At 39.5% G+C, this 23,159-nt stretch overlaps 1 protein-coding gene and 1 non-coding gene across 3 annotated transcripts in view; one reads left to right on the top strand and one right to left on the bottom strand.

The window, feature by feature from the left end:
- Window positions 1-23,159, bottom strand: part of Btaf1 (B-TFIID TATA-box binding protein associated factor 1) — a 112,776-nt gene that overhangs the window by 66,870 nt on the left and 22,747 nt on the right. For both annotated transcript variants that reach the window (XM_008849604.2, XM_029554328.1), the window contains exons 3-6: window positions 17,567-17,681; window positions 15,688-15,834; window positions 5,726-5,889; window positions 2,358-2,494 (exon numbers count right to left, since the gene is read on the bottom strand). In XM_008849604.2, the coding sequence (XP_008847826.1) occupies window positions 2,358-2,494; window positions 5,726-5,889; window positions 15,688-15,834; window positions 17,567-17,681 (563 nt within the window). The remainder of the gene's footprint in view (window positions 1-2,357; window positions 2,495-5,725; window positions 5,890-15,687; window positions 15,835-17,566; window positions 17,682-23,159) is intronic.
- Window positions 5,011-5,076, top strand: LOC115067091. The gene has a single exon (XR_003846519.1). It is a non-coding gene; the product is annotated as a small nucleolar RNA SNORD104 (small nucleolar RNA).

Raw genomic sequence — 23,159 nt, 5'->3', positions numbered from 1 at the left:
AACCACAGTGTTTAAAAAAAAAAATCATTGCACAGGTGTTTTTCTGTATTCTGCTTATGTGGCTTATTTAAAAATATCATGTGCCAACTAAAATTAACTCAGTATTTTTTAAGCAAAACATATCTCACTATTTTAAGTCAGTGAATATTTTCTTTAGAAATTCAATCTCAAATCTCAAATAGATTGTTTTTTCTTCTTCACAACATGTTCCTCTTCTTTTAATTTTAAACTTTCTTTGTCCAACAATTTAAATCTAGTCCAGCACAACAATGACTTTTTAGGTTTTTGTAACATGGGTAAGACAATGTAATAATACTAGTTCTTAAAAATTACAGATACTTTAAGCCAGGCATGGTGGTACACGCCTTTAATCCCAGCACTTGGGAGGCAGAGGCAGGTGGATCTCTTTGAGTTCATGGCCAGCCTGGTCTTACACAGTGAGTTCCAGGACAGCTGGGGCTACAGGGAGACCCGGTCTCAAAAAGACCAAAAAATAAAAATTACAGATACTAACTGCTAATAAAAAGTATATAGAAAACTGAGAAAAGTGTTATAAATAAAAATACTAAAGCTAGCCCAATAAGAAAATATTGGAAAGAAGCAAGGCATGGTGGTGCATGCCTTTAATCCCAGCACTCAGAAGCAGGTGGATCGTTTTGAGTTAGAGGCCTGCCTGGTCTACATAGTGAGTTCCAGGACAGCTGGAGCTAAAGACAAAAAAAAAAAAAAAAAAAAAAAAAAAAAAAAAAAAAAAAAGACTGGGAAAGAAATTTAAGCCTTCCTCAGTTTGTCCCCTATTCTTCTTCCCTCCATTCTCTCCAATCTCTATCCTGCTGGGCCATCTTATATCCTTAAACTCAGTAGGCAAGCTTCTACTTCCAGGTACTTGCTTTTATGATTCCATTTGTCATGTCCTTTTTCCTAGATAGTATGAGTTAGCACCCGTACTTCCTTTAGATCTTTGCTCAAAAGTCACCTCTATGAAACCCTCTTAGAAATCCAAACTAAAATTTCAAACTCTATGCCCATGTTTCACATTTCTCTTCCTCATCTTGTCTTTCTTCCCATTTCTACCCTTTTGGATGAATATATTATACATATATGCACACACGTAAGACATTTCTTTATCTTATGCCACACCAGTCTTCCTTATAAGCACCGAAGGTAGGAATTCTCATCTACTGTATTCACTACTGTACACTCTGGAACTAAACCACTACTTAACAGATAGAAAATATTTAATAAATATTTGGAATAAATGATTCATGAACTTTGAAAACATTCAAATATATGGACAAAAGCATGAATAAAAGCTAATAGGAACATTTATTATTAGATGAGCACGAGATGAGTTTCTCTTATCCACAATGTCTGGGACCAGAAGCATTTTGATTTTAGACTTCATTGGATTTGGGAATAGTGTCCAGATTTTAGTCTCCCTACCACAAAAGTCTAAAACTTCTGAAATCTGAAACTTATGCTCAAAGCTTTAGATTTTTGGAATATTTTGGCTTACTGATGCTCAATGTATATACGACTTTAACCAGCTGTTCGGCTTTAAAACCCTATAGTTAACAAGTTCAATAGAGTTTAGACTTAAAAAAACAAACAACCTCAAGTATAGATTTCTACCAAGGAGATGTCTATTATTTATCTCTCTTTGTGCTTAGCTCTTAAAACACTGAAAACACCTTACATGAATTGAAAGAACAGAAGAAAAGTACAGTCATCTATATATAACAAAGCCCTAATTTTGTAGGTTTTCCAATACTGATTAATTCATCATTTACTCAAACATTTCTTGAACATTATTAAAGAGTCTGATTTAATAGATTTGGAAGATTAGGTAAGAATCTGCATTTTAACAAGCACCTCAGAGAACATCTCTAAGAGACAGTTTTAAACCACCCTCTATAGTAAATAACAATTTCGCCTGGATTACTACCCACTATTTAGCACTGCCCTGAGCCTAGAGAACAGGTGGTATTATACCCTGACAATACTTCTCACTTTACTAGACCATCTCTCTGAATGTATTCTCCTTTCAATGCACTTATTCTAGCCACACTGAATATTCCATAATTAACACATACATCTTAAATACATTCTGTATTAAATTTACACCTTTCCCTCTGACTGGAAAGCTCTCCTCTTTGTCAATCTTCAGTCTCCATTTGAAGCTAATAGCAATCTTAGTCCCTAGCAACAATAAATACTCTCACAATTGAGCACAACAATACAAATGGTACTATTTAGTTTAGCTAAACAAATGTCATCAAAATGTTTTTGGTAAATCAAGCACACAAATATTAAAGCTATAGGGCCTACTGTTTCAAGATAATAAGCAGAAAGATTACCTCTTCTCATTTGTTTCCACTGCATCCCTGGATCTCTGTTTTGCAAATAATTTGGCCATTCTTTTAGCTTTGTTCTTTTGTCTATTGCTCATTCCTGATCGGAATTCTGAATCAATCAATTCAGCTGCCTGGAGGGTCTAAAAAAGCAAAACAATGTTGAGTTTGAACTGCTGAAGTTAAATACCTTTGGCCTCAACCTTAGTAGAGACATAGGTGTATAATTTTTAATATATACAGACTAAGTACACTCTTTTTGTTAGTATTACACTATTATGTTGTATGGCTGCATCATAATTTTACTATCAAACTAGGTATGCTGGTACACCCCAGCACCAGGGGCACAGGGAGCCGAAGCAGGAGGATCACTGGGGTTCAAGAAATCCAGGGCTATATAGCAAAACCTTGTATCAAAAATTAAAAATAAAAATTAAAGCTAAAAAGAAATCATTCTGTTCCTCATTTGTCTGATTCTCAACAGACTAAGTCTTTGTTTTCTTAACTTTTTATACTGCATGTGTGACATAAATGAATAACCGTAGCAAGAAGAGGGCTTTGGGGGTGGGGGATGGTTTTTTCTTTTCAGTCTTTTTGAGACAGGATCTCCCTGTAGTCACAGCTAGCCTGAAATTCACTATAAGAACCAGGTTGGGGGGCTGGAGAGAGAGCTCAGCTGTTAAGAACACTGGTTGTTCTTGCAGAAGATCCGGGTTCGAATCCCAGCACTCACATGACAGCTAACAACTGTGTATAACTCCAGTCCCAAGGGATCTGACAGCCTCTTCTGTCTTCCGCGGGCATTGCACGACACGGGTGCACTTATCTACATGCAGGCAATACACACATACACATAAAATAAAAACAGTAAATAACATTTTTAAAAAGAGCCAGGTTGACCTCAGTCTCAACAACCTGCCTGCCTCAGCCGTCCAAGTGCAGGGACTAAAGGCATGTGCCACCACACCCAGCAAGGAGTGGGTTTTGATGAGGTGATTATTTCAGAATAATCATAGTATCACCAAAGTTATGAAAACAAAGATCCCAATAAAAGAAACTGATGATCATCTTCTGGTTAAAGAAAAAGAAATAGGGGCTGGAGAGATGGCTCAGAGGTTAAGAGCACTGACAGCTCTTTCAGAGGACCCGGGTTCGATTCCCAGCACCCACATGACGGCTATAAACCGTCCTTAACTCCAGTTCCACGTGAATCCAAAGCCCTCTTCTAACCTCTGAGGCATTGCACGACATATAAAATAAAAATAATAAATAAAATATTTAAAAAAAAAAAAAAGAAATAATTCTAACCTTAAGTGACTGACTGGTCCAGTATCCTCTTGTCAACTCAGCCATAGGACCCTTTCCTCTCCCTCCCTCCCTCTCTGCCTACTTGTTTTGCTCTCTCTTCTATTGACTGAAGATGCTCTAAAACTACATGATAGGCAGGCATGGTGGTACTTGATGCTGATGCAGGAAGGGAAAAGAGTCTGGGCAATATAGCAATAATTTTATGTGTGTGTATGTGGGGATGGGAGGGTAGGGGAGAGGTTGGGGAGGGGGCTTTGCTATGTAGCAAAGCTAGCCTGGAACTCATTATGTACCCCAGGTTGGTCTCAAACTGATGGTACTTCTGCCTCTGCCTCCAGAGTGCTGGGATTACAGACATGCATCACTATATCTGGCTGTAAGCAAGAATTGTTAATGGAATCGTAAAAGATATTAAGAGGACAGGAGAAAGAGCACAGAATCCCTTGAAATATAACATTTCATTTGTATGTGAAACGGAACCACAGCCTTTACTAGAGCTTAAAAATCAACTGCAGAGGAGAAAATTAAGACATTCATACGCATCCAATGAGAATGGAAAGACTGGGGGCGGGGGGGGGGGCACAAAAGAGAAAGTGAAACTACGACACAGCCACAAAATGGAATGCGGCTGTCAAAAAAGAATGTACTTGGAGGTGGAGAGTGTCTTAGTTGGTAAAGTGCCTGTTGTGCAGGCATAAGAACCTGAGTTCAGATTTCCAGCAGTCACACCCCAAAAGTCAGAGGTGTAACCCCAGCACTGGGGAGTAGAGACTGGCTGATCTCTGGACCTCACTGGCCAGTTACCAAGCTGAATGGATGAGTTCCAGATTCTGAGAACCCTGTCTCAAAAAATAAGGTGAAAGATCAAGACAATGTCAGATTCTGACCTCCACACACAAGCACACAGGTACAAATACACCTGCAAGCACTCTTGCACACAGCCACACAAACACATATGTATAACACACACACACACACACACACACACACACACACACACACACACACACACACTTTTAATCCATATATACTGATATACAAAGCTACTGGACGTGGGAAAAGGGCAACATGACTTAAAAGATGCATATATGGAGCCAGGAGTGGTGGTACACACCTTTAATACAAGCACTCGGGAGGCAGAGGAAGGAAGATCTCTGTGAATTCAAGGCCATCCTGGTCTACATGGTGAGCTCCAGGCCAGCTGAGGCTGCAGGGAGACCCTTTCTCAAAAGATGTATGTATACTTGGGCGTATACAGACAATTTCAGGAAAAAAAAGCACTCTAAAAGGGTTTCCTGTGGGACACGAGGAAATTTTGGCCCTGAATTATTGGTAAGAAATCACTTTTGCGGCAGTGATGACATTCCATTTTGCACACATTAGGCTACTGATTCGGGTGATGTGAATCAGTCTGAGCCAACTGGGGAAAGAAAGGGAAAAAAAATCACTTTTGGGGACTGAAGAGATGGCTCAGGGGCAATTTTTGCTCTTGCAGAGCACAGGATTTTGATTCCCAGCACCTATATCAGGTAGCTCACAATAATCACCTGTAACTCCAGCTCCAGAAGGATCTGACACCCTCTTCTAGCCTCCAGGGGTACCTGTACTCATATGGACAGACACACATACATCCACACAGACACATGCACATTAAAAAAATTAATTAATTAAAAAAAATATTGAAAGTGGGTGTCACATTTCTCAATTATGAAAATGGATCCTAGCGCTGAAGACGTCTATTATCTTTATATCCACGATAGGCCTTATTCTCACTCTCCCCCAAAAGTATTTTTTCTACCAAAGAACAATTTGAGCAACTAGGACTTTTTAGTATCAGTGAAACCTAAAAGATCCAGCACAACATTTCTCTAACAGTCTGACATATAGGAAAGAGGCTGACCTTCTGTCCATAGTACCTGTCACCAAATGCTCAATTTATACACACAATTATAGAAGAAATAGCAAGGAGCAGAATTAAGCAAAGAGTTTTTGCTTAAAGCAGTTGCTTAGCAAATGAAGCAAACCCTTTGTGCTGTTACTTGCACTCGACCAAATGTTTTACCTACAGGTTGTTTGTTTACAAGGGCTGCTGAAGCTGGGGTATAATCCAAATCTTCATCATTGAAGAGTTCTTCAGTACTCATTCCAATGGCTTCTCCCATATTAAGTCCAAGTTTCTTCTGTAATAGTTTTCGTTGACGTGCTATCCTTTCTTTAGGATCCACTTCACCTTTAAACAGAAAAGAGATACATTCCTCCCAAATCAGTTAAGAAATTTTTTACTATGTGCAGAACAGATTCCCACTAAAATAATCAAAAGACAGGCGAGGAGGCTCATGCCTTTTATCTCAGCACTCTCAAGGCAGAGGCAGGCAGATAGATCTCTGTGAGATCCAAGCAAACCTGGTCTACATAGCAAATTACCAGGCAAGCTGGGGTTACAGGGAGACCTTGTCTCAAAAAGACCAATAATAATAAATTAAATCAAATAAACAAAAAAATTAACTATTAAAACACCTCTTGAATGGGCGAGGTGGTACATGCCTTTAATTCCAGTACTCAGTAGACAGAGGCAGACAGATCTCTGTTAGAGATCTTGTCTACACAGTCAGTTCCAGGCCAGCCTGGGCTACAAAGTAAGACCCTGTCTCAAAAAACAAAACAAAACGAAACAAACCCCAAGCCCGAACAAACAAACAACAAAAAAACAGAACAACAACAAAAAAAACCCCGCAGGGCTGGAGAGATGACTCAGCAGTTAAGAGCACTGACTGCTCTTGCAGAGGACCTGGGTTCAATTCCCAGCATCCACATGGTGGCTAAGAACTGTCCTTAACTACAGTTCCAGGGGACTCTGAAGCTCTGTTCTGACCCCCGTGGCATTGCACAACACAGGTGCACTCACATACATGCAGGCGATACACTCATACACATAAAATAAAAATAATAAAAAAAAAAAATTGAAAAAAAAAAAAAAAAAAAAAAAAAATTGAAAAAAAAAAAAACAAAAACATCTTGCCTGACATTTGGTCTGTTGATTGCAAGTGGTTGTCAGCATTCAGGAAGCTGAGGCAGGAGGATCACCATGAACAAGAGGCCAGCCTGCATTACATAGTTGACTTTAAAGCTAAGACTGTCTCAAAAAACAAAATTAGGGGCTGGAGAGATGGCTCAGCAGTTGGGAGCACTGACTGCTCTTGCAGAGGAAGGGGTTCGATTCCCAGCACCCACATGGTGGCTATGAACCGTCCTTAACTCCATCCAGTTCCAGAGGAATCTGAAGCCCTCTTCTGACCTCCGCAGCATTGCACGACACATGGGTACACTCACATACATGCAGGCAATACACTCATACACATAAAAATAATATTTTAAAAATTAATAATAACAACAAAACTGATCATTAAAACACCTCTTCTGCCATGTATGGTGGCATATAGTTGTAACCCCCTGGCAGTTGGGAAGCTGAGGAAGAAGATCATGAGTTTGAGACAAACCTGAAGTACAAAGCAAGACCTCATAATGATGACAACAATACTGAAAGGAGTTGAAGGAGGATGAAGTGGAGAAGGAAGGGAGGGAGAAAAAGGGAGGGAAGAAAAAAGGGAGAGAAAGAGGGAGGGGAGGAAGGGAGAAAAAAGAGAAGGATGAGGAGAAAATGAAGAACAAGATCTCTTTTGCCAATTGAACAAACCACTCTCAATTTGAACATCCCTTAAACTCTGCTGCCTAACCATTATGAAATAATGTCCTAATTAACAAAACATTTTAAGTACTTACACTGAGATTCACTGCTGCCCTATTATCAAGCATAAGTAAAATGATTCATTCCTATGAAAATTAATCTTATTTTATAGCTATACCTTGTACCTTCTATGAAAGATCTTATTATGCAATAATACCAAAATCTAGATTTTATTTGACAGACTATCAACAAATAAATGCTTATTCCAAGTGCAGCCTTTATGTATTCTGAGATGGTATAGTCCAAACAGCACAAATAACAAAGACAGATTCCAAGAAATCCACACCTCTGATCTCCAAGGGCATATGCACTCATGTGGACACACCCCCACACATAATTAAAGATAAAACAAACATTTAAAAAAAGAAGGGGCTGGAGAGATGGCTCAGCAGTTAAGACAGGCTGCTCTCGCAGAAGACCTGGGTTCAATTCCCACAGGTACATACAGGCAATACACTCATACACATGAAATAAAAATAATAAAATTTAAAAGGAAAAGGAGGAGGAAGAAGAGGAAGAGGAGAAGGAGGAAGAGGCGGAGGCGGAGGAGGAGAATTCTAGCTGGGCAGGTAGTACATGCCTCTAAATCCCTGCACTCAGGGCTGGGGCAGGATCATTTCAAGTTCAGTGCCAGGATAGCCTACTTTAGCAAGATCATATAAAAACAAAACAAAATAAACAAAAAACAGACAACCAGAAGCTAGAGAGATGGATAAGATGGTTAAGAGTACTGATTACTCTTGCAGAGAACCTAGGTTAGGTTTCCAGTACCCACATGGTGGTCCAAAACTCCAGTTCCAGGGGATCCAATGCCCTCTCCTGGTTTCCTCAGGCATTGCACACACATGGTGCAGCTACATACATGCAGGCAAAACACACATACCTAAAAAATTAAAATTAAAAAACAGAAAACCCAGAAAGAAATAGAGAGAAAGAGAGAGAGAAAGAGAAAGAAAGAAAGAAAGAAAGAAAGAAAGAAAGAAAGAAAGAAAGAAAGAAAGAAAGAAAGAAAAAGATTCTACTTAAAAAACAACAAAAACTTATATTCTGGGCCAATAAGATGGCTCAGCAGGTAAAGACGCTTGCTGCCAAACCTGAAAGCCTGGGTTCAAAACCCAGGTCCCACATGATAGGAGGAGAGAACCGACTTCTGTGCCTTGTCCTCTGACCACCATACAAGTCTGTCTGTCTATCTGTATCTCTCTCTCTCTCTTCCTCCCTCCCTCCCCCACTCTCTCTCTCCCTCCCTCCCTTTCTCCCCCCCCCCCCCCAAATGCATGTTTTAAAAAAAATCCCTCAGGACTGGAGGGATAGCACAACCGTTTAAAGGCTAAGGCTAACAACCAAAACATGAAAATCCCTCATATTCTGAAAATTAGAAAATACTGTTTAAATAAATAAAAATACTCCATGTTCATAGACCATAAGAATTAATAAAGAAGTAATACTTCACAATTGATCTATGATTCATAACAATTTTTATCAAAATATCTACTTTGGAGGCACAAAATGATCTTAACTCATAACTGCTGAGCCATCTTTCTAGCCTCTGATAAAAAGAACACTTAGAAGTTATAATAAAGGACAAATACCCCAATTTAAACATAAAATAATCTGAATAGATGTTTCTCAAAGAAGCTATACAAAAAAGAAATAAAAATGGTCAACAAAACTAGGCATGGTGCCGCACACCGTTAATCTCAGCACTCTGGAGGCCAAGGCACATGGATCTCTGTGAGTTCAAGGTCAGCTTGAGCTACATAGTTGAGTTCCAGGCCCAGCTGGGCTACAGAGCAAGACCCTGTCTCCAAAAAAAAAAAAAAAAAAAAAAAAAAAAAAGGTGTGAGGGGGAGGGGTCAACAAACACATTAAAAGGTGAAAGATGCTCAGCATCATTAGCTACCTGGGAAGCACAAATAAAAACACAATTAAGTATGGTGGCACATACCTTTGATCCCAGCCCTTGGGAGGCAGAGGCAGGCAGAGCTCTGTGACATGGAGGCCAGCCTGGTCTACACAGTGAGTTCCAGGCCAGCCCCACTACAGGGAGATCTTGTCTCAAAAAGAGGAAAAAAAAAAGATCACAATGAGTTATCACTTTATCACTTCATATTCACTAGTATGGCTATAATTAAAGTCGGATAATGTGTTGGCAAGGCTGTGGGAAAATTGGAATTCTCATACATTGCAGGTGGAATGTAAAATGATGTAGCCACTTTATAAAAGACTGGTACTGGGGCTGGAGAGATGGTTCAGTGTTTAAGAACACTGACTGTTCTTGCAGAAGACCCAGGTTCAAATCCCAGCACCCACATGACAGCTAACAACTGCCCATAACTCCAGTTCCAGGGGATCCAACAGCCTCTTCTGTCCTCCATGGGCATTGCACAACATGGGTGCACTTACCTACATGCAGACATAACAGAAAAAACACAGTAACTATATGACCCAGCATTTTCTGCTCCTAGGAGAAATGAAAATGTATGCTGACACAAAAACTTGTGAACAAGTGAATTATAGTAACTTATTCTTTTTTAATATATTTCTTTTAATACTATGTGTATGAGAGTTTTTTTTAAGTCACCCATGTTGTGCAAAGCCTACAGAGGCTAGAAGAGGGTGTCACTCCTGAAACTGGAGTTATGGATGGTTGTAAGTTGTCATGTGGGTGGCAGAGGCAGGCAGATCTCTGTGAGTTCAAGGCCAGCCTGGTCTCCATAGTGAGTTCCAGGACAGCTGGGGAAGACCCTGTCTCAAAAAAGGCCCCCCCCCCCCAAAAAAGATGGCTACTATTAAAAAAATGAAAATGGGAGTTAGGGAGATGGCTTAGTCAGTAAAGTGCTTGCATGAGCACTGGAGTTCAATCCCCCAGAGGCCTTGTTTAAAAACAAAAAAAAGCTGGGTGTGCTGCAATCTAGGGGAGGCAGAGACAAGTTTGAGCTCACTGGCTGGCCAGCCTAGCCAAATCAGTGAGTTCTATGGAAAAGGGAGAGACTTGATCTCAAAAGCAACAAGACAGACAAGACCTCTGCACTCCACCCCACACACACACAGTGCACATGCACCCACACACACAAAATACACTTTTTTTTTTATTTTTTTTTAAAAAAGGAAGCTGGGGTGTAGTTCAGTGGTAGAGTGCTTGCCTAGCATGAATGAGGCCTTAGGTTTCAATCCCAGGAATGCCCTCCTTTCCCCAGCCCCAAAAGAGGTTTGGCAAGAGCATAAAGAAACTAAGATCCTTGAGATTATTGGTGAGACTATAAAATGATGCAACTGCCATGGAAAATTTATGGTGGTTCCTCAAAAACTTAAAAACAAAATTACCACCTGATCAGGAATTTACTTCTAGGTAAATATGCAAAAGAAATGAAAACAGAGGGTGCTAAGCTAGTAGTAGATAAAGGCACTCACACCAAACCTGGTAAACAGCAGACATGCTAGTCAATTCTCAGCATCAACATGGTAGAAGGTTAAGAACCAACTCCCTCAAGTTGTCCCCTGATCTCCACATGTGCACAGTGGCAAACATGCTCTCCTCCCACATACACACACAAAATAAATAAATGAATGGACAACAAAAACAGTCACTCAGGGCAGGAGAGATGGCTAGGCAGTTAAGATCACTGGCTGCTTTTGCAGAAGACCTGTGTTCGGTTTCCAGCACCATGTGGTGGCTAACAACCTTGTTACTCCATTTCCAGGGGATCTAACACCTTCTTCTGACTTCTGCAGGCACTACACACAGGGGTGCACTTACATACATGTAGGCAAAACACACATTAAATTTTTTTTTTTTTTTTGAGACAGGGTCTCCCAGTAGCCCCAGCTGGCCTCGAACTCACTCTGTAGACCAGGCTGGCCTGGAACTCACAGAGATCTGCCTGCTTCTGCCTCCCGAGTGCTGGGATTAAAGGCATGCACCACCATGCCTGACTACACATTAAATTTTTATAAATTTTCTTTAAGTCGGTGTGGTGGTGCATGCCTTTTGTCCCAGCACTTGGGAGGCAGAGGCAGGCGGATCTCTCTTACGTTCAAGGCCAGCCTGGTTTACATGGTGAGTTCCAGGTCAGCTGGGGCTACAGGGAGACCCTGTCTCAAACAAAACAAAACAAAATTTGTTTAAAATCAAATTTATAGAGATAGAAAGCAGAATGGTAATTACTAGCAACAGGGGACAGGGAAAAGGGAAGCAGCATTTACTGGGTCTTCTATTTCAGTTTTGCAAGATGGAAAGCTCCATTGATACTGACAGCACAACATGAATGTATTTATCACAACTGAACTAAATACATAAGAATAATTAAGATGATAAATATTGTGTTATATACATATATATATATATATGCATGCAGTTGTTTTAAAACAAACAATAACAATAAATCCTGTCAGGCACAGTGGTATATGCCTGTAATCCTACTCAGGAGACTGACACAGGAAGAACACAAGTTTGAAGTCAACTTGGGCAACACAGGGAAATCTCCCCCTCAAGGGGGGAGGGGGGAGGGCGTAAGCCCTGGTATCTCTCTTAACAGTAATAAAATTATTTAGAAAAGAAATAAAGTACTGACAGGTGTTATGATATAGATGAACTTTTGTTGGGGACCCCTGCTGTGTAAAGTAGCAGTCTCTCCATGTCCGGATAGCCCACGGGGCTGGGTGTTCATATGCAGAGACTCCTTTTATCAGCAGGGCACCTTCTCACTCTCTTCCTGACTCATCTTTGAAGTAGCTGTCACAGAAACATGGCCTCTGGCTCTGAAACTGCCAGGTTTTCCTGTGTGATAATCAGGCAATGTCTGGCAGCCTGGCAGAAGCCCACCACCACATGTAAATGGGGCATCCTGAAAGCACCTATCCACTAAGGCTTTTGCCACTGCCCCCACAGTATAAATATCCTGGTTTCCCCCTAATTAATCAGAGCTGAATCACTAAGACCTGGAGCCGAGCTGAGTCACTGAATAAAGGAGCTGTACTGAGCTGAGTTCTGTGTCTTACTGCCTATGATCCAGTCTTCCCGGAGAGAGCTGTCTCTTCGTAAACCACGACTCACGGAGACCCTGCTTTCGCCGTCCTGCACCTCCCCTCGTGACCCGGCAGCTGACGGATCTTGAACCCAGAGGGAGTACACAGTAGATTGGGACAGAACCCGCCTGGGAGCGCAGCTATCAGTAGAGTTGCCAGCACCCAGTAGTCGCGGAGACCCACAGCAACGCGGTGCTGGACACGCGCGGACCCCAGCAACACGGTGCGCGACCCGCCACACCCCAGCGGCCAGCGGGAGACCGGCGCCACGCCCAGCAGCTGGCGCCCCGAGATCCCCGCGCACCCATAAACTTTGATAATATTCTAAGTAAAAGATGTCTAGTCACCAAAGACTATATATTATAGAATCATATGAAATGTCCAGAATAGAAAATTTGTAGGAAGACTGTAGATTAATAATTGCTTAGGACTATAAATAAGAAGGAAAAACCAGAATAAAAGAGCAAGTGCTAAAAGTTTCTTCCTGAGGTGATAAAAATGTTCTAAAACTGTGGTAACAGCTGCATGTGTCAATGGCTGTATTTAAAAAAAATCACTGAATTGTATTAAGTGGCTAAAATGTATGGCGTGAATTACATCACAATAAGGCTATTTGGAAAAATATTTTTTAGATTTATTTTATTATACACGTGTATCTGTGTCTATTATGCACACGTATATGTGACTGCACATGGAGATCAGAAGACTGCCCTGGAGCTAGAGGTACGTGCAGTTCTGAACCACCCAACATGGGAGGCTGGGAACCAAACTTGGAGCCTCTGGAATAGCAGCAAGTGTTCTTAACTGCAGAGCCATCTCCCCAGCCCCTGATAAAATTCTTAAAGTTTGTTCTACTCAGGAAAGAAAAACACCAGGCATCCAATATGCTGGATCACAATCCCAATACTTACACAGAACCCAAAACTGTTCTTCCCATTCTCAGGGCAGTCCTACTAGGGGAATGACACATTACTTTCTGAAAAGGAAACCCCAATCACCACCTATACTAATTAGGTATGGTTACTCCTATACAGGAAAGACAAGAACAGACTAGCAGACATTTAAAAAAAGCCTCACTAGATAGTGTTAAATCAGCACTATTCAGCCAGAAGTGATTTATCAGTTATCAAAACACTGCACTGTCAAGAAATATGAGTTTCATGGGCCAGGCAAGGTGGTACATGCCTTTAGTCCCAGCAGACCAGCCTGGTCTCCATAGCAAGTTCCAGGCCAGCTAGAGTCACTGGGAGAGACAGAGACAGAGACAGAGACAGAGACGAGAGAGAGAGAGAGAGAGAGAGAGAGACAGAGAGAGACAGAGAGAGAGACAGAGACAGAGAGATAGAGAGACAGGAGAGGAGAAAGAGGAGACAGGAGAGAGAAAAGAGTGGAGAGAGAGAAATATTTGTGTTTTCAGTCCTGCTTACAAATCAAAATGACCCATACAACTTTTGTTTTTTAGGTCTTTTAAAGACAGGGACTCCCAGCAGTCCCAACTGGCCTGAAACTCACTATGTAGACCAGGCTGGTTTTGAACTTAAAGAGATCCACCTACCTTTGCCTCCCAAGTGCTGGGAATAAAGGCATGTACCAACACGCCCAACTTACAACTTTTCTTTTAAATATAATTCTTTATTTTTTACAGAACTATTAAATCAATCAATATTAGCTAAGCATACTTTTTTTTAAGTGATATTTTTACTTATGAAAAAAAAGCCAACGATCTCTTATAAGAGCCCTTAAGTCCACTAGTAAGCTTAGTAAAGTCACTGTTAATAACTTTTTGAAACAAAGTTTTTTAAAAGAGCTCTACCTTTTAGAAGAATTATGCTTTCCTAAAACTTAAATAAAATATTCCCCTGAATTCTCTTCTAAAGTAAGCTACATTTTCTAATACATGTCATATTAATATGGAATGGCTTTTAAGAATTTCTAGGATAAAGTAAAGATCATTTCAAGATTAACAAAACTAGATATGCTTTGATTACTTTTATTTTTTTGAGACAGAGTCTCCTCATAACCCAACTGGCCTGGCCTGGAACTCACTATGTAGACCAGGCTGGCCTGGAACTCACAGAGATCTGCCTGCCTCTGCCACCAATTACAGGTGTGCGCCACCACATCCAGCCTAGATACGCTTTGCATGAAAATTTAGCAACAAAACTCACTCATACATACTAGTTTTTGTTTTTTCAGTCAAGGAACAACTTATTTACTTACAAAAATACATTAAAAGCATCAGGGTTTTTTTTTTTTCACTTAAGTACACAATCTTGAATATAAAAAAATTTTTCTGTAGTTTTTCTCCCCATTTTTAGGTTTTTCGAGGTAGTGTTTCCCTGTCACAGTACAGGCTAGTAGTCCCCAATTCCTGGACTTGAATGAGTCCTCCTGCCTCAGCCTCCCAAGGAGCTGGGACTTGTAAGTATGCACCACGACACTCAAAGCATTTACCTTTATACCTATTAGATTCTGTAATTTTAAAGATAATGAGCCAGTTACCTTGCTAAGTTTTTGAATTTTCAGTTTTTTGCTTTGGACTTAGGAACTAGTAAGTTCTAAGACTATTAGGAACATAAGATAAAAATACAAGAAGCGGGCTGGAGAGTTGGCTCAACGGTTAAGAGCACTAACTGCTCTTGCAGAGGACCCAGCTTCGATTTCCAGCACCCAGATGGTGGCTACGAACTGTCCTTAACTCCAGTTCCAGGGGAATCCAAAGCCCTCTTCTGACCCTCAGCAGCACTGCATGACATGGGTGCACTCACATACATGCAGGCAATACATTCATACACATAAAATAAAAATAATAGATAAAATTTTTAAAAAAAGAAGCATGAGGCTGGAGAGATGGCTCAGCAGTTAAGAGCAGAGGCTGCTCTTGCAGAAGACCTGGGTTCAAGTCTCAGAACCCACATGGAGACTAACAACCAACTCTAACTCTAGTTCTAGGGGATCCAATACCCTCTTCTGACCTCCTGAGGCACTGTATGTCACAGATGCACTTACATACATGCAGGCAAGACAGTCATACACATAAAATACAATTAAATAAGGTAGTTTTTAAAAATGCAAGAGGCATATAACCTTCAGATTTCCAACTGTGAAAACACTACCACAATCTGTACTGGTTCTGATTACCGCAGTGTGACAACAAATGCTGCTGGTTACTTTGCCCACACATAAACAGCACAGCAAATTATAAATTAATTTAAAAACAAAATTTCAGACTTCCTCTTCAGGACTACTACATACCTGATTTTTCATCTTGAACTTCAAATTCTGCACCAGCAGACCCCAAAAGTGATGCACCATGTTGTAACAGTCTACATATATCAAATCTGTCAAAATTTAATCGATCTGTAGCAGCTGAATCTTCCATAGAACTTTCTGAAGTAGGTTCTAGATGAGGTTTAAAAATATTAATTTGACCATAGAATCAAAAGTGTAGAATGAAAGAACAGCATATCATTACTTGTAGTATGTGAAAACCAAAGTAGAAGTAGAAAACCTGCTGTGGATTCATCTACAGTGAGCTCTTGGTTATCTGTGACTCAATAGTTAATTTAAGTAGGTGATTCCCATTCTACAAACCATCAGAATGGTAGTGGATACACATGTGTTTCCAACTATGAAAGCATGTTATATGAAGAAATGCAGCCTCATGTTGATATATATGTAAATATTATACTTTCCATTTAATGTTTAAGAGTTTAAAACCTCCAGGATAACAGCATGAGTTTCTTATTATGCTAAATTAGGAGATCAATACGCACAAAATGTCTTCATAAATAAGTAACAAACATCATCCCTTCCTATACCTGAAGATATCTAGATACAAACACTACTCATCCAACAGGAGTTACTTTCCATACTCTAATTGTAAGCTTATGACAAATCATTAAAATTGTGTAGCCTTTTGAAGCCTAAGAATATCTTCAAAATGTTCTGTATTCCTGCCAAAAGATTAGCTACAAATGTTAAAATATATTACAAATGCTTACTAACACAATAGTTAATCTGGCACTTGCAGGAATTCATCTAAAAACTAAAGTACAACTGCTAAACTTAAAGAGAATTCATGACTATTCACATTTTCTAGCAATGACAAGCAGTCTTACTATAAATTTTAATGCTAGTGTAACTAATTTAACAATTTTTTTTAAAGAATCTGAGCTATCTGCCAAATAAGCAAGGATAATGAGCTAGAAATAAAAAGGGTTTGATTTTGCATTTGATAAAAGACAAATAAAAGAACTCAAAATAACCATCTGAAAATAAAAGCAAAAACTTTAAGGAGCTATGATTTATGCAAGACGTAGCACCCAAGTGATTTAAAATTAACCTAGTTGCTCCTTACAGTATTTTCACTTAGGGAATAATTATTGTATTTTATGAAGCATTCCCCAAGTCTAAAATTTTTAAAAAACTCAGTATCTGGAACAAAATTTGTAATTTTGTCCTTTAACAGGAGTCATAGTACTATGTAACTGATATTGTGTTGCCTGATTCTAAAATATAAAATTAAGATAAACACATCATAAATTTTCGCTCAATTAAAATGTATGCCTTACAGCTTTTCAAAAGCCTATGATTTGCTTTTAAATGTCAGTTATAGACAATCATAAAATAAATTTAGCATTTTATCTCTATACAGCATCTAAAGAGAACAAAAAACATGGGCTGGAGTATAGTTCAGTAGTGGAGGGCTTGCCTAGCATTCACAACGCCTTACTTCACTCCTCAACACCACACAAATAAAAACAGACAACAAAAACTCCTACACTGGTCGAAAGGGAACAACTCTAAAGCAATAGGAAAAAAATGAATTTTCAGATATTTACCCATATTTACTCCTTGAAGCAAAATGATAATCACTATAAATCTAGCTCACTATAGAGTATTTTAATAATTAATTTTCAAAATATGTATAAAAACATTTTGTTCACCCAGGAGGTTTTTAGTTTAGTGGTGAAAAATCACCTTAATTCAATATTGTTTCCTGGCAAAGTTGAACCTAAAATCATGAAATCTAAGCCTTTAAATCAAAATTGAAATTAAAATATATAATGCATATTATAGTTAATTCTATGGCTATGTTCTTACTCCAATCTACTTTTCAACTTAAAGGCACCTTGTTTGATTCTTGGCACTGGATTCCACTCGGGCACATTTTTCACTATAGCTTCAACAGCTTGTCCTGCTGCAATCCGGGTATCCCAATTTGTACTCCTTAAATATATTAATACCTTAAAAATTATAAAAATAAAATAGTTATATATCAAAAAAAAGTTTGGTGGAGGTAGCCAGAAAAGTCTAAATTTACTTGTAACTAATCTGTAATTTGGAACCCTCCAAATTCATAAAACATTTTAGGATTATTAAAATGATTTGTAGACTGTCATCATTCATAGGAAATTTATCTGTCTTTAATTTTTTTTAATTTATTTTTATTTTATGTGTGTTTGCCTGCATGTCATGCAATGCTCACAGAGGCCAGAAGAGAGCATTAGATCCTATGGAACTAGAGTTATAGATGGTTGTTAGCCATCATGTGATTGCTGGGATCTGAATCTGGGTCCTCTGCAAGAGCAGCCAGTGCTCTTAACCAAGGAGCCATGCATCTCTCCATCCCTCACCCTCTATTTTTCAACATTTATTTAGTGTATGTGCATGCATGTGGAGGTCAGAGGACAGCTTGCAGGAGTCAATTTTTCCTTCCACTATGAGTTCCAGGGACTGAACTAAGGTCATCAGGCTTGGCAGCATGCCCCTTTACCAGATGAGACATCTCTCTGGCCCTCACTACCATCTGAAAAGGAGGAAATAAGAAACTTAGTAAAGGCATTTTATAAATAATAGCCATTTAACATACTAAAAAGCAAATTAGGGCTGGGGGATAGTTCATTTAGTAAAATGCTAGCTGGGCAAACATGAGGACCTAAATTCAGCAATTCCCAGAACCCAAAAGATAAACCAGGCATAGTAGCCAAGTGCTTGTAATCTTAGTAGTGAGAGACGGAGAGACAGATCCTGGAGGCTTACTGGGTCTTATGTGGCCAGCTAGCCTAATGATCTCCAGTGACTCAATGACATTCAGGGCAACAAGATCTTGAATCAAAATAGTCCCAAGGGCCGGGTGTGTTGGCACACACCTTTAGTTCCCCTGCACTCACAGAGGGAGGCCGATATCTGTGAATTCAAGGCCAGCCTGGTCTACATAGCAAGTTCCAGGCCAGCTGGGGCTACAAGGGAGGTCCTGTCTCAAAGAGACCAGAAAAAAAAAGTCCAAAGCAAATCAAGGCTCCTAAGGAATAACACTCATAGCTGACCTTAGGCACACAGGTACATACATAATGCACACACACATACACACACAAATACACAAAAGCAAAGGACCTACCTTATTCATTAAGTCACATTACTTAGCACTTCAGAGGATGAGGCAGGAAAACTGCCTAGAAGTTTGAGGCCAGCCTGGGCTACACAGCTGAGTTCCAGACCAGCCTGGGCTACACAGCTGAGTTCCAGACCAGCCTAGGCTACAGAGTGAGACTCTGTCACAAAAAAATTTGAAAAAACAAAAAGCTTTAAGTTACAAAGGATAGTAGAATATGTAAACCCAGTAAGGTTGTAAGACATGGAATCACATACAAAAATGCATTCCTACATATTAAAATATTCTGAAATGAGGCCTGCATGGTGGTGGCACACACCTTTAATCCCAGCACTCGGGAGGCTGAGGCAGGCAGATCTCTGTGAGTTTGAGGCCAGCCTGGTCTACACAGTGAGTTCCGGGCCAGCTGGGGCTATAAGGAGATCCTGCCTCAAAAAAAGAAAAAAAAAAAAAAATCTGAAATGAAATTAAGAAAAAAATCCCATCTGCAACAGCATCAGAAAGAAAATATTTGAGAACAAATATTTTTATAAAATATTTATTACTTTTATTTTATGTGTATGAGTGTATTGCCTGCATGTAGATAAGTGCACCCGTGTAGTGTAATGCCTGCGGAGGACAGAAGAGGCTTTTGGAGCCCCTGGAACTGGAGTTATGGACAATTGTTAGCTGCCAGGTGGGTGCTGGGATTCAAACCTGGGTCTTCTGCAAGAACAACCAGTATTCTTAACCATTGAGCCATCTCTCCGGCCCCAAAAACAAATTTTAAAGAAACTTTAAAGCTCATACACTAAAAGCTACTAAACATTAGAAACACCTGAGAGAAATTAAAAATCTGAATAAAAATCTCCTATTTGTAGATTAATGTTAAGACACTATGTTTACCTATATATAACAAAATTACTATTAAATTTTTAGCTTGCTTTCTGGCAAAAATAGGTAAGTTAATCCTTTAATTCAAGTAGAAATGCAAAGAATCCAGAATCCCCAAAAACAATCAGGAAAAGGATCAATAAAAGTTGGCAAACTAGCCAGGCGTGGTAGTACACGCCTTTAATCCCAGCACTTGGGAGGCAGAGGCAGAGGCAGAGGCAGGCAGATCTTTGTGAGTTTGAGGCCAGCCTGGTCTACAGTGAGTTCCAGGACAGCTGGGGCTACAAGGAGACCCTGTCTTAAAAAGAGGAAAAAAAAAAAAAAATGGTAAATTTACACTTTTTTATTTCAAAATGTACTGCAAACAGTAAACACAGAAGTGTGGTACTGGCAAAGTCCAGTGGACTAGAATAAAGTCTAAAAATCACCTTTATCCCTGTGATCAACTGACCTTTCAAAAAGGGTGCCAGGACAACTCGGTGAAGAAATAATCTTAATGTCAGGTGTGGTAACACATGCCTTTTAATCTCAGTGCTCAAGAGCAGCAGAGGCAGGCAGAGCTCTGTGAGATCAAGGCAAGCTTGGTCTACACAGCAAGATACTGGCCAGCTGGGGCTACAGGTAGACCCTGTCTCAAAAAACTAAATGGAAAAAAAAAAAATCTTTTCAACAAATGATACTAGGAAAACCTGATAACTACACAATATAAAAAAATTAACTTCGGGAGGCAGGGTTGGCTGTGAGATCAGCTTGGGACAATCTACATAGCAAGTTACAGGTCGGCTGGGGCCATATAATGAGACCCTGTCTCAAGTTAAAAAAAAAAAAAAAGGCCAGAGACTTGAAACTAAAACCATAAAACTCTTAAAAGAAAATATAGAATGAAATGTAGAAGAAATTGTCTCCAAAAACATAAAGAAAAAGAAAAAACAAAGAATAAATAGTTCAATTATAAAATGAGCAAATTTGGGGAATGGAGCTGTAGCTCAGTGGTAGTGTTTGCCTACAAGGCCCTGGGTTTTGGCCCTAGCATCACAAAAACAAAAAACAAAAAGCAAGTAAATTTCCTTATATTCATTCCAGGATCATTATCACGTTTAGATAGTTTTGCTACTTTTTGATAGATATAAAATATTTACTAGAGTTTTGATTTTATTTCTTTCTTTCCAAAGAGGTTGGTATTGTTTCAAACTATATTGTCTGTATAGTTTGGTGGGGGTTCTGTGTGTATGTGTATGCACGTGTTTGGTTTGTTGCTGTTTTTCAGAAAGGGTCTTACTGTGCAGACCTGGCTGGCCTAGAACTCATGGAGATCTGCCTGCCTCTGCCTCCCATGTGTTGGGATTAAAGATATGCGCCACCACAATGGACAGTTGTTGTTTTTTTTTAAACTACTTATTCATAAATATTATTCACTATTGAATTATTTCTTTTTGCAATTAAATATACAACACAGAACTGATCCCTCAAATTGTTATTTTTAATACACCTTTTTCTGTTAGAGAACTAAAATTATTTGATAACCAAAAAAAGAGAAAGGTGGGTCTAGAGAGATGGCTCAGCAGTTGAAAACATTTTCTACTCTTTCAGAGAACCCTGATTCAGTTACCAGCATCCACACTGGGTGGCTCACAATTACCTCTATCTCCAGTTCCAGGGGATCTGACCCTCTTCTGGCCTCTGTGGGCACCTTAATGCATATATACACTTATGCATGCAAATAAAATATATCTTTAAAAGAAAAAAGATCTCTGAATAGGTATTTCTCAAAAAAAAATATGACTGGCTAACACATGGAAAGGTGCCTATCATTAATAGTCATGGAGAAATGCAAATCCCAGCAGGATGACTTTAATCAAAGCAATCAGTTAATACATATTACCAAAGATGTAAAAAGTCCTGAGCTCTCATACACTACTTTGTATGGCAGATTCACTCTAGGAAATAGTCTAGCAGTTCCTCATAAAGCTAAATATAGGTACCATCTGATTTTCCAATTTTACTCTCAGGTATATGCCCAAGAAATTGAAAACATACTGCTTTAGTTTAAATTCCCTCACCAAAAATTCATGTTGAAGTGTAATCCCCACTATGAGGTTTTAAGAGTGGGACCAGGTGGGAGCTTTAAGAGGTGACTAAGTCATGGTATCTCTACACTGACTAATCCATTCATGGACTACTAAGGTCTATGAGAATGGATCTACTATAAAGCCAACGAGGCTATGTCTTTAGGATGTATTCTACCTCTCTTGCCATGTGATGTCCTGAAACTCCTGGGGACCCAGCAGAAGGTAGCAGAAGGCTTTCACCAGATGTAGCTGTCCAACCTTGGCCTTTTTAGATCCCAAACTGTGAGCTAAATAAACCTTTATTCTGTATACATTATCCAGTCTGTGGCTCTTGGTTATAGAAACAGAAAACAAAAAAACAAACCTCTGTATAAAATATGTACATCATCTAAGCATGGTGGTACACATATCTAATCCCAGCATCCAAAAAAAAAAAAAAAAAGACCTAAATTTTCATAGCAGTATTTTTAATTTTTTTTCTTTTTTGAAACAGGGTCTCACTATGTAGCCCTGGCTGGCTCAGAACTCACTATGTAGAATGGGCTGACCTTGAACTCACAGAGATCAACAGCCTCTACCTCCCAAGAGCTGGGATTAAAGGCATGTACCATCATGCCTGGCCTCATAGTAGTATTTTTCATAATAGAAACCTAAATGACCACCAATTGGCCAATGGATGAGATGGCATACACTGTATAAGTACTTACTGTCCATTCATATCCACAGCATTAAATATTATTTGGAAACAAAGAGGAATGAAGCAATAGTACATGCTACAATACGTATGAAAACATTTAAGTCTTAAGAAATCACGTTAGATGATTCGTTTTACCCAAAATAGTCATAATACACAAATCCAAAAAGTTAGTTTAATGGCTGCCTAGAGTCAAGTATGTGAAGAAGAGTGTCAGAGAGCAACAGAGAGGTTTCTGTGGTGATAGAAATGTTTTACATTAGACTGTGGTAAAGCTGGGCATAGTGGTGCACACCTTTAATGCCAGCACTCAGGAGGCAGCAGCAGACAGATCTCTGTGAGTTTGAGAGTAGTCTGGCCTACACAGCAAGTTCCAGGCCAGCTGGAGCTACAAAGTAAAAACCTGTCTCAAAAAATAAATAAAAGGCTCATCGGTTCAGAGCACTGGTTGCTCTTGGCAAAGGATGTGGGTTAGGTTCCCAACATCCACTTGGCAGCTAACAACTGTCCATAACTCCAGTTCCAGGGGATCCAATGCCCTCCACTGACCTCCATGGGCACTGCACAACATGGGTGCACTTACACACATGCAGGCAATACACCCAGACACATAAAATAAAAATAATAAATAAAATATTTAAAAATAAGGCCAGGCATGGTGGCACATGCCTTTAAATCCCAGCACTTGAGGCAG

Source organism: Nannospalax galili, unplaced genomic scaffold (assembly GCF_000622305.1).
Source record: "Nannospalax galili isolate Female #2095 unplaced genomic scaffold, S.galili_v1.0 scaffold384, whole genome shotgun sequence".
Taxonomy (NCBI): domain Eukaryota; kingdom Metazoa; phylum Chordata; class Mammalia; order Rodentia; family Spalacidae; genus Nannospalax; species Nannospalax galili.
This window is presented reverse-complemented; position numbering and strand designations above follow the sequence as displayed.